Source organism: Ziziphus jujuba, chromosome 5 (genome assembly GCF_031755915.1).
Source record: "Ziziphus jujuba cultivar Dongzao chromosome 5, ASM3175591v1".
NCBI classification, from domain to species: Eukaryota; Viridiplantae; Streptophyta; class Magnoliopsida; order Rosales; family Rhamnaceae; genus Ziziphus; species Ziziphus jujuba.
Genome location: NC_083383.1, coordinates 32,154,019 through 32,166,297, shown reverse-complemented (window position 1 = coordinate 32,166,297; position 12,279 = coordinate 32,154,019). Strand labels below are relative to the sequence as shown.

General features: G+C 31.6%; 1 protein-coding gene across 1 annotated transcript; it reads left to right on the top strand.

Moving 5' to 3' along the window:
• Positions 1-9,376: 9,376 nt before the first annotated feature.
• LOC107406069 (uncharacterized) lies at positions 9,377-11,354 on the top strand. Its single transcript, XM_016013161.4, has one exon. The coding sequence runs from the start codon at positions 10,015-10,017 to the stop codon at positions 11,038-11,040; it is 1,026 nt and encodes a 341-aa protein (XP_015868647.2). The 5' UTR covers positions 9,377-10,014; the 3' UTR covers positions 11,041-11,354.
• Positions 11,355-12,279: the final 925 nt, after the last annotated feature.

The following is a 12,279-nucleotide window of genomic DNA, read 5'->3' as shown; positions in this document are numbered from 1 at the left end:
TTCATTAACAAAGAATAATTTAATTACATAATGAATAATAATTACAAGAGGGGCTAACATTAGCCGTTAAATTTTGATCAAAACTGTTACAATTTTCCGATAATAATTGAAAAATTAATTTCGTAAGAAAAATATTATTATAACGATGGATTGGATTTAAACGTCATTTCGTTAGTATTTTCTGTTGCTGCAAAGAAGGGAGCTATTTCAATTGCTATCCTAAACTTTTTTTTTTTTCCAGATTTGATTCCCTTTTGAAATAATTACTGGGTAAACAACATCAATAAAAAGTATATAATTTGACACCCGGATTCTATTTTACTTCAAAAAAATTAAAAGACATCCCATTAGTGGACAAAATTAAAGGAATCACATGTAGAGGCAAATATAAAATTAGAACAGAATCAATAAACCTTTTTAATGGCAAGTTTGGGCCATCACCAAAATTTTCTTGGTAATATATGCATTGGCATTCGCATATCTATAACCACGTTAATAATATTATATTCCTTTTTTATGCCCAATATCTTTCAAAATCTTCCTGGTTTAAATTAGGAAAGGCATTCAATAGGAAATTCATTAATTTTCCAAACCAAAAAAAAAATCCCATTATCCTTAAACCCTAAGTCGTCGTCATCATCAAAATCAAAATCAAAATCAGAAGCAACATGAAGAAAACCATATTCTACAATTTCCTCAACACAGAAGTAGAAGAGGTAGACCAACAAAACACACCATCAAGCCCTTATCGAAGATATATTTCCTTAAACTCTACAAAACTTAAACGATCCATGGCGATAAAGAAAGTTCTCAAACTCAAAGAAATCCAATCTTCAAAACTAATTCTAATGAACGTCGAAACTTTTAATTATATATTCAGATATTAAAATATGGAAATAGTGAATTATATTTTGATAGGGAAAAGGTATCACATTGCATTCTAAGATGTATCGGATAACAATGTTTCTAATAATAATTCTAGACTTGTTTATAAGTAGGAAAGCAATGGTATATTTCTTGAGAAAGAAGTTAACAAAGACCATCAATGGCGGTAATGGTAACTGCTTTTATTACTTAGGATGGAAGGATTTGGCTGTTCAAGATTACCATTTCAATCCTAGAGATGAAATTGGTTTGTTTTGGATGCCAAACTAGCTGCTTCCCAAGTCAAATTGTTGCGACGAAAGGCATGAAATTTTACAAGTTTTGCATTTGCATGCATGCATGGAATCTCTAGCACAATCTAGCTCTGTCAATGTCTTTTTCTCTTTTTTTTTTTTTTTTTTTTTTGGGATTTTACCCCCTCTTTTTTAAGTTTCTTAACTGGTTAATTAGTATTTTTGGGTCCTTTTATGATACATTCCGAGTGGATGTTCACTTTATACATATATATATATATATACCTTCTTTTTTTTTTTTTTCCCTTTAATGTTATCTTTCTGATTAATTGTCTGAAAATTGGCATATATTATTAATATCCTCTGTATATTTGGACCTGCAGAAGATGGTCTTTGAATGAAAGAAGGCATTGGGCCTAATCCATAACAAACGCTGAATTAAACCCACCGTCAAATTAAATGGCTACCATTAGTCCTTACATTGGGCTGGCCTTATGCCTTGGAATGGGCTAACTATAAGCCTTTTTGTAGAGGAATTTTTTTAAAGACCATATGTATTTACAACAATGAACTCTTTTTATTTTTTATGTTTTTTTTTTGGGTCAATTAAAACAATGGCTTTTGTTTGACAAAAGAGAACAAAGATTATCCACAAGATTCTACTTAGAATATATTATTAACATTTTTAGCAAAGTCAATGGCCTGTTTTTTTTGAAGAAATGTAGAAAGTCATCGTTAAACAATTGTTTTTGGTGTCTTGTCGTTTTGATTGCTAAATTATCGGCAAAATTTGCTGAGACAATTTTTTATTGTCTTTCTGTTTTAAAGGACTTCCTCGCTTGAATGCAATGTGTTGGTCAATTAAGATGCATGATTTTTATGACTTCTTTTTTTCTTTTTTCTTTTTTTTTAAGGTTATAGGCTCTGAATCATCTTATAGACAAGTGAAACAGAAAAAACTAGTTAAGCTAGCTACAATGTATTAAGAAATTAATTTCAATTTTTTAGATTATGTATATTTAAAAAAAGAAAATCTTTTAGGAATTTAGAATGGTAGGTTTGATAGTCATCCTCATTATCCAATTGAACAATGTGTTTAACTTTTTAAGCAGAATTTTTGGAGTAAATAGAATCTTAGCAGTGATATTACTTGCATTAATAATTGAAGCTTATCCATTCAAGCATGCTTTTTGGGTTGTCTTATATTAAATTCAATTAATAGTATTTAAAAGAGTAAGATCTGGTTTTAATTTGGTCCCCTAAGGTTATTTTATTTATATATATCTCAAAAAATTGTATAGATTTTTGTTGTAGAAAAGATTATCCACTTTAATTTGTCCAGTGTGGTTTATTAGTATATAATAATTAGTCAATTAAGTGAACTAATGATTCTTTTCCCCCCTTAATTTTAAACCTTATGTAATTTTCAATGTGTTCAACGCATTTGCTAGGGTCAAAATTGATGAAATTAAAGAGTGCAATTACATCATCATAACTCATTAGCAGGTATTTTAGCCAAAAAAAAAAAAAAAAAAAACTCATTAGCTGGTAAAAAAATTAAGAAAAAATAACTTATATATTTATGTGTTATAAAAAAATATATATACATGACATACAAGAATTTCATAAACAAATTATTAGCCTTCTGATTTTTTTTGTTTTTTCCTTCTCGTATAATTTTTATAAAGTAATCGATCTTAATCTTGGATACATTTTTTTTTTTGTTTGTTCCAAATTCCTTTGAGTTCCTGTACTCTAGACCATTCCATTCATTAGGCCTTGTGGTATACACTTTTCTTGTAGGTTTTTCAAGCAATATATACGATATTTTTATTTGATCCACCTAATACATTTTACATATATATATTATTCCCCATGATTAACCAATCTTTTCAACTAGGGAATTCAATATATTTATGTGTTAGAAATTATTACTACAATTGGGCATGGCCCAAAATAAAAAAAAAAAATATCATGGTTCTCTCTTTACTAGATTTCCTTTTCCATCTACATGTTTATAATAATTTTGTGATGATAATGACATATTTTGCCCAAAGCTTTGGCTCCTAATTAAAAAACAGAAAAGCTTAAGATTTAGCTTTTTAGTTTCTTTGTTTAAATCTTAATCTTGAAAGAGGGACCATCTTGTTTGTTTTTGATTTTTGTCCTCAACTCAGAGTAGTTAAGAGAACATTGTGAAAAGCTTATACTGGATATTTATTTTCTTGCCTCACTGCCTCTGAAGTAAAGTTCTCGATGCCATGTGAAGACCCCACCCCCCTCTTCTTCTCTTTTTTTTTTTTTTTTTTTTTAATTCCCTTCACAAATAAAATTATACTGCCTCAGAATTAAAGAGTATGTTACTTTAATTCTCTGAACTTTAATTGCATAATTGTCCATAAATAAGTTATAAGCTCGCATTTTCACACATGAGAAACTGGGCAAATCAACTAATCAATATCCTTCACTAATAAATCTCCCTTGAATAGCCAAAATTCTGTCCATTAAAAATATTCAAATTTGGATTTTTTTTTAACATAATATAACAAACTAAATGTAATAATCTATATATATAATCAAAATTATTGATGTCAGTGCAAACAAATTTGACTTCAAATTCCTTATGCATTTTTGAGAAGTTTTTAGCTGCATCTTCAATCCTTTGGATATTATTATATTACTAATAAATGTAATTAACTTTTACTTATTCATTTTGGGTCTGGTTTGCATTTTATAATGAGAATGACACAAATATTAATTTTTTATCGAATACAAAATATTGATGAAGGAATAATGTTATAGTAATATTACGACATTATAATCAACATTATACCGTTAAATGATCAAATTTTGATAAATAATTTACTAGGATATAATATTGTTCGCCTTTAAATAAACTAATATATTAAAAACATAGACAGTATACGCAGGCCACTTATCTTTAATTACTTGGACTATACGTATCTTTATTGTTGAAAATATCAACATTGTGTTCCTTTAGACATTTTGTATGAATATCGATCTTAATGATACTAACAACTAGCCATCCTTTAATTCATTTTGCTAATGGAAATTGGAGGGAAAAAAAGAAAAAGAAAGAACGAAGAAGAAGAAAGGTTTTTAATGCTTTCTTTTCACATAAACACACACATATTCCTAATTCCCAATGCACAAATAATAATCTAACAATAAATCAAAATCATAGTAATTCTTTAATTTTTTTTTCTTTACTATTAACAAATTACATTTTTGATGCAACATAATAGGACTTCTGAGAGAGATATTAAAGTACCACTTCAAATAAATTGGTTTTTAAATTGTTTCTCTAGTAACATTACGATGTTAAAAACTAATATTTTTTTTTATAATTATTCGAGTTTAAAACTCCCCATCTACAATATAAAAAAGGAAAAAGAAATTGTTTTTTAAGTTCATATGAAATTTAAGGTTATTTTTACCACCATTGTTTAATTTGAATTATTTTAAATATCTTAATTTGATAATGACTTGTCAAAATGTATCAAAGACCATCTTCTATCAATGACATGTAGAGAAAACTACTTTTGTTCATCTTTTAGATGTCAATGAAATATATTAATGATTCATCATTGAGTAAATGAATATTACATATTAATAAAGAATAACAATTTATATTTTTAAAATCGTTCCCTAGCTAGTTGGAATTGTTATTGTCTATTCCTTTTTCACCATGGGATGCTTCCTTTCGTAACCTAATAATAAATTTAATACATAATCTTTGCAATAACTATGCATAATTACCTATTAGTTTGAAGCATTATTTGACAAATGGAAGTGTAAATTAGGAGTATTTTGAAAGCCATAAGTAAAGAATATTATATTTTGAAACCGAAAGTTGGTTCATTGGGTGTTGTTCTTATGTGCTAGGATAGTGATGAAGATGAAAAATATTGTGCATATAAAATATTATAGAAATGAGAAGGACTCTGTTTTACACATCATTAATTTTGTACTTTTATGAAATATTTAATTAAAAAAAAAAAACTAAAAGAGATTGTTCAACACAAATTGGCGGCTAATTGATTAATTTTCCAAGCACGTGGATTCTTTATATTTGGCCTCCAGGATTTGAATTCATTTATGATATTTAAAATTCTGAACTTTTAATTTTTAATTGGTAAATTGGTTTAGAGGCAGAATTAAAGTTAATTGATCGGAATGTAATTCTATAAAAATTCCGACATATTTAATATGTTGTTTACAAATGTATTATTGTTGTTTTTATTAATAGAAAATGCATTAAATTTTCAATCTAGAGAACAAAATTTTACATTGATGTCTTTTGATGATTTTCATTAAATACAGGCTAAAAAAAAAAAAAATTACAATCAGCCGCCGGGTTAATTTTTCACAAATACGATTCTTGTAATTTGAAAATTTACATTTGTCTTTTTAAAATGAATTAATATTACTCTCTTTATATTAAACTTCTAAAACTGACACTAATTAAGTTCTCATTTGGTTAATCGTCCTATTGATGATATAGATATATACACCAATAATTAAATAATAGTGAGTCACATTTTTCAAATCGAACATATTATTTAAAAGTCTTCATTAAAAGTTGGAATTCTTATAATTTTATTGGAGAATCTGTATGGTGGAAGTTCAAATAAATTAAATAGGGGACCTCTTTTTTCTTTTTCTTTTCTTGTTTTTTGGTTTTTAACATCACACATTGGAGGTTACTTTAGCTAAAACTAAAAAATTATTTCTTTATTTGGACAAATATTTTCCTTATCCTCTCTCTGAGAATATTCATATCTCTTAAAATCTGATTATACACGGCTATATTTAATACATATATATGGTGGTTATTCGTGAAACGTGTTATATTATTAGGTACAATATCTCCATCACATATTGGTCAAAGAGGTGATTTTTATTTATTTATTTATTTATTTTGTTTTCAAACTAGAAAAGAGCAATAAGCCATCTAACTAGTTAAATATTCAGTAAAAAAAATAACTTCTTAAATTAAATTTGATTAAAAAAGTAATGAATTCCTACTATTTTCAATTGATAACAACCAAAATTTTATGCATAAATCAAATAGTCAACCCCTTCACACCACCTGGCATCAATTATCTAACCATTTTATTCTTAAACTTATGTCATTTTATTTTATTTTATTTTTTGAGTTTACAATATAAAATAAAGTAGCCCTTATAATCAAAATTAGTTAAGCCATATGAAAAATTATTATCTCATATTCTTTTAGTATGTTATTTTTCCATCATTGGAAATTGGATTCCCCATAAAAATTAGAAATTATTCTATAATTAGATAACTAATATATATGGGTATCTAATCAAATGTTTCAGCTAAGTCCACAGAGTAGATTGGTCAATGAAACCATTTATTGTTATTAGAAACTCAATCATAAACTATTTACCTATAAGTTTTAACAAGAAACAAACGTAAGTGACCCCACTGATCAGAGCCGTCCAATGTATGCAAATGTACAGCTTAATTTAGTAAGACGGGCCAAAATACTATACTTTTTATGATTTTGATCCTGATAAAAGAGTAGTGTATACAAAATCATGTGTATGTGGGGTGTTACTTACCCCAAAAGAAAAGGAAAAAAACAGGAAGAAGAAGATAAAGAAAAGGAAAGTGTGTGTGGGGTTTCTTATTTTTCTTTTGGATTTTTGTGTTTGGCAAGACAATTACAAAAAGGGGGGAAGAAAAAATGGTCAATTTAATTAATTACAATAAAGAAAGAAACAAAAGTGGCCCATTGATCAGAACCGTCTGATTCGCCAATCAAGAAATCACATCCATCCATAATATACAAATTGTATTTAAAGTCCTAAATGCAGTGCTTAATTTGGTATGTTGGGCCACACTGGATATAGAGACCCCATCAAATTTTGTCGCTCACACCGATCACAGTTGTGAATAGTGTATACGACATTGTTGCCAAAATTCAACAAAAACACAATTCCTTCTTCGTCTTCTTCTTATTATTCTCGTTCTTTACTCCTACACATGTATGGAACAATATAGTCTGCAAGAGGGAAAATTTACAATTTATTGATTGTATATAATTTGATCTTAATTTAACGTTGTCACACTTTTCTTCGGACAATGGAAGAAAAAATGCTCTACGGTTTTAAAAATTCTTGTTTTGTGGTTGAACCGAGTTCAAAGAAAATTCTACAATTTTGGACTAGTAAAAAAAAAAAAAGTTTTTGTTAGAAAATTCGTGCATAACATTTTTCTAATGTCATTAAATAAGTCTTCTTGATTGGGTACCTCTACCGAAGCTTCCTAACATTTTGATTAGAGGGTCAATGCTAATTCCTTCTTTTTTCTTTTTTTTTTTTTCTTTTTTTTTTTCTTTTTTTCTTGTTTGTTTATGTATTTGTTTTTCATCTTGTTTCACAAGTCTGCCCCATAAATTTGAATATTGTTGCTCTGTCACCATCTTTTTTTTTTTTTTTTTTGGGTGAATAGCTCTGTCACTATCAAATGTAAGGGACTTCAGATTTATTCATTACATTCAAGTCTATTTGTATAAGTATTTCAATATTTACACCTTTTTTTTTGGGTTTGAGAAGTATTTCAAAAACAAAATTTCTTATGGGAAAAAAGAAAAAGAAAAAAGCGAAAGGAAATGTGTTTTGAATGGGAATTTGCGGCAATAGCATTTCAAATTTATGGTAAGAAATCAAAAGAAGAAAAGGGTAAAAAAGATGGGAAAAAGAAGAAAGTAAGATGATTTAGCTTATGGCCATTGCACCTGGTTTTGAGTTTCATGCAAGACCTAAAGTAGGTGCCAAATCAAAGCTATGAACTTTCCAAATCACCACCCAACTTTAAAATTTTAAATCCACAAGCAAACACCCCAATCTTTAACAAATTTTTTTGTTCTTGGTAAACAATTCCTTTTTCTTTTTTTGGGCTTTATAGTAGAAAAAAAAAAAGTTGATAGTCATCAAATTTAAATTTAAATTTCAAAAAAAAAAAAATCAAATTAAATTATTTTATATTCATTTTTTTTTTCTCAAGCAATATTATCCAAGATTTCAATGCAGCAAATCCCTTGCTCTTACTTCAATCCATAAGAAAAAATCTTTAAAATTCCGAGAAAAGAACCTATTAAGAGCAAGAAAATCAAGCATATAATGTATGGTAATAAATGAAATATGTAATTCTTTATTTTCCATTTATTAAGTTTGACAATCAAAGGAGCATAGTAAGGTATTTTGGTATTAATATTTAGTATATCCTGTTTTTATTAGTCAAGAGACTTAAGAGCCTCGCCGACCATAAAGAGAGTTAAAGGCACATTAAAATAGTGGTTGAACCTCCAGATAAGTCATTATTGGGTCAAACACGGATTGGGTTCGGTCACCCAAACCTAGATAACAATCAAGATATTCAGGCCCAAGCCCAACCCAAGGTCTTCAAGTTATCATTATATTATTTTAAAAAAACAAAAACCTCCATTTTTAACTGATGATCAAAGATATAAAAAGTCGTAATTATGAAAAATATTACTGATCAGCGGAGCTTTTTACCCTTTTTTTTTAATTATATATTTAAAATTTTACCTATTCAAGCTGTTATTAATCTAAATCCAATCTCAATGAATTTATAAATATGTAACGAGTAAGTCCACAAACTTTAAAAAATAAAAAATAAAAAAATTGCACCAATCACATGATATAGAATATGCGGAGGTGATGATATTTTATACACATATAAAAATACTATTTATCAATAATGATAGAAGAACACCAATAATTCAATTATCCATTAAACATTGAATCTTATATTATACTAGTTCAAAAAATAAATTAAATATAATATATATATATATAACTATTCTTTCAAAAAAAAAAATTAATATATATCTATAGTCACATATAAGCAACTGAATATTATTTTTATGGTGACGTTTTTATAAAAGTTCCAAATAGAGAGAAACGCATACCGATTCAAACAAGTAAACCCGTATAAGAAAATGGTTAAAAAAAAAAAAGCAAAAACAAAAGTAAGCAAACCATTATCTTCCACTGAAATCAGACTAATACATATACACACGAAAACTTGGTGACAAATAATCATTACAAAAACACACCCAAATCCAACTAAGATTTTACACCCAGAAAAATAAAAAAGTCAAACCCCTATTGGATAATTTTTCCTTTATTTATATTAAAGACTTCAAATAACAAAAGCCCCAAAAAAATAGAAAAAAATTAAAATAAAAAAACAAAATAAAAACAGAATCAAAAACCTGAGAGCCGTTTGTTTTTTGCTTTAACAGCTAGGTCTCTCTCACGGTCTCACCTTCTTCCCAAAGTATTTTTGGCAAAAACCATTAGACAATTACTGTTAAGCTAAGTTAATGAGACCCACCTCACCACCCTCATCTTCAACTTTGACTCTCTCTCTCTCTCTCTCTCTCTCTCTGAATTTAATAAATATTCTAAATACCCATTAGCCCCTACAATACACTCACATAAAAACTCTCACCCACTCTCTCTCTCTCTCCTAAAAGCTGAGAACAAGACAAAGCTTCCTCTTTTGTTTCTTCGTTGCCACAATAGATCTCTTCTTTTTTACAGAAGGGAGAGAGAGAGAGAGAAAGAGGAAGAGAAAGAGAGAATATAAGGAGGAGAGAAGAGGTTGGAGGTGGCAATAGCAAAAGCAATATTGGAAGAAGAAGATTCAGACCTAGAAATGCTGCAGCCCAATATCCCAAACCCAGAAGTAGCAAAATTTACCACCCAGAAATGAAGTTCAACAGAAAATCTTCTTCTTAGAACAGTTTTTTTCTTTTTTTCTTTTTTAATCAGAGATTGGAAATCAGTCAGTGTGTGCTGTGTGTATTCAGAAGTAAATGAGGTGTAAAAAGCACCCCTCAGACCTCAGCAGCACCGTCGGAGTCTGCGCTGCTTGTCTCCGGGAACGCCTTTTCGCTCTCATCGCCGCTCAGGCTCAGGTTCAGGCTCAGGCTCAAGCCCAGGCCCAGGCTCAGGCCCAAGCTCAGATATCGCGTGGGCATCATTCTCGCTCTACCGCAGCCGGTGGTGGTGGTGGAGGCCCTGCGGATGCTCGGAAATCCGACCCCAATCCACCGCCTCTCGTATTCCCTCGCTCTGTATCTCCATACGTATCTCGCCGGAAATCCGCGGACGCCACGTGGAACAATCTCGGCGCTCCGGAGAATCAGCACCCCCACCGTGACCATCTCCGGTTCTACAGTACTCCCCAAGTGGGACCCACGTTCGCAGCCACATCCACCGCCGGTTCGCGCAAGAAGAAGCCGAGCAGGTTCTCGTTCTGGTCGAACCTGTTCCGTTCCAGATCCGAGAAATTAGAGTCGGATCATAGGGTTCACAACCGCGATTCATACGCGGCGTCTTCGTCGTCGTCTCCGTCTTGGTTCACCGCGATCTTCACCGGCCGTGGTAGGGATAAGCAATCGAGGCAATTCTATCCGGATGACACCATCGGAAGCCGCAAGCCTCGCCGGAGGATGGATCGGGGAATGTCGCCGGTGAGGGATGCAGAGTACGACTACAATTACGACGATGGCGATCGGTCTCCCTCCGGCAGCGGAAACTCAACGGAATCGACGCCGACCTGGAAGAGAACGCCGTCGGTGGCACCTCCGTCGGCGAGGCGATCACGGCAAGGGAACAGCCGGAACGTTGCGGGGTTGGCGTTCTGTTTGAGCCCGTTGGTGAGAGCAAGTCCAAACCGGCACTGGAACCAGAAGCCCTTGCCACCGGAGATGGGAATGGTCATGGCCGGCGGTGAGGCTAGGGTTTCGGTGAAGCCCCACCTAGCCACTGCGGCGGGGTATTGCGCTAACCGGTCGAGAAAGCTCGCAGATTTCGGGAGGGCCAATCACAACCGATGAAATGGATGACCGTTGACAACGACCACCGTTGTGACCGTGTGGTTTCTAATGAAAGTACGGTTTTACCCTCTTTTTTTTTTTTTTTTTTTTTTCCCCTTACCTTTGGTTTCGTTTTTCACGTCCATAATTTAAAAAAAAAAAAGGTTAAAAAAAGAAAAGAAAAAAAGAAACATCTTGTTCTCTTTCTCTGTATACTAGCGCTCACTACATTTTACAGCAAAAAACACGGGATTATTTTTTTTTTCCTTTTTTTTATTTGTAAAATTTTATAATTTGATAATTTAATACAGCAGAGCTATATTTTGAGATTATTATATTCTTTGCGTGTTCGTCAACTATATTTTCTCAATATAAAAAAAAAAAGAAGAAGAGAAAAGTATGAATCGTAATAGATCAGATAGTTTGAACCGGTCCGGCCGCTTGTCTGAAATTCGACGTCGTCGTACAATTTGTGCAAAATGGGTGGAGTGTGGGGCCAAGGGGGGAGTTGAAATTTTGTTGATCAAATGGAGGGAAATGGGTCCACGTAGACAGGTAAGGGTGAGGTGGCATCCTGACCGTTAACTACGTTGACAAAGTGAGATGGCAGTGGGAGGAGAGTGTGTGTGTGTGTGTGTGTTAATGGTGGGTGATCTGTGACCTGTGATCAAAGCAAATAAATAGACAGAGAGAAATTTAATGAGAATGATGAAGACTTATCAGACGTTGGTGGGAGCAATCCAGCTGCCTCGATTTCTCTCTTTCTCTCTCTTTCTGTCTCTATGTCCAACCTCAGGGCTAGGTGGGACCAGGTGGGTAATTGCTGGGTAGGGACTGATCTAAGTGGGACCCAGATCATCTTTATTAACGGTCGTGAAAAAGGTGGGTCATATGCCCTTGGAAAAAGGTACTACTCTCACTTCTGCTGCTTCTCTCAGTTCTGCAAAATTTCATGGATGCGGTTCCCTAGAGAATTGTAATTCAGTACGGTCTACTGTCCTTTGGCTTTTAAACACCCACCTCCCATTTAGATTTTCTTACTTTCTTGTTTGTCTTTTTATTTGTTATTTTTTATTTTTTAATTTTGGTGGTTATGTATAACTATCACTGTTTTATTTAAAAACTTAAAAGCAATAGTTCTTGGAGGAGGAAAAAAAGAAAGAAGGTCTTTTACAGTAAGAAAAATGGTTGGATTTTGAATTTGCTTATTTACAAATTTTAGATGGGTCCTTTTTGGTTCTTAGCAATGGTGCTTGAAAT

Coding starts and splice junctions, on each gene's coding strand:
- LOC107406069 (XM_016013161.4), top strand. CDS start 10,015: ATGAGGTGTAAAAAGCACCCCTCAGACCTCAGCAGCACCGTCGGAGTC.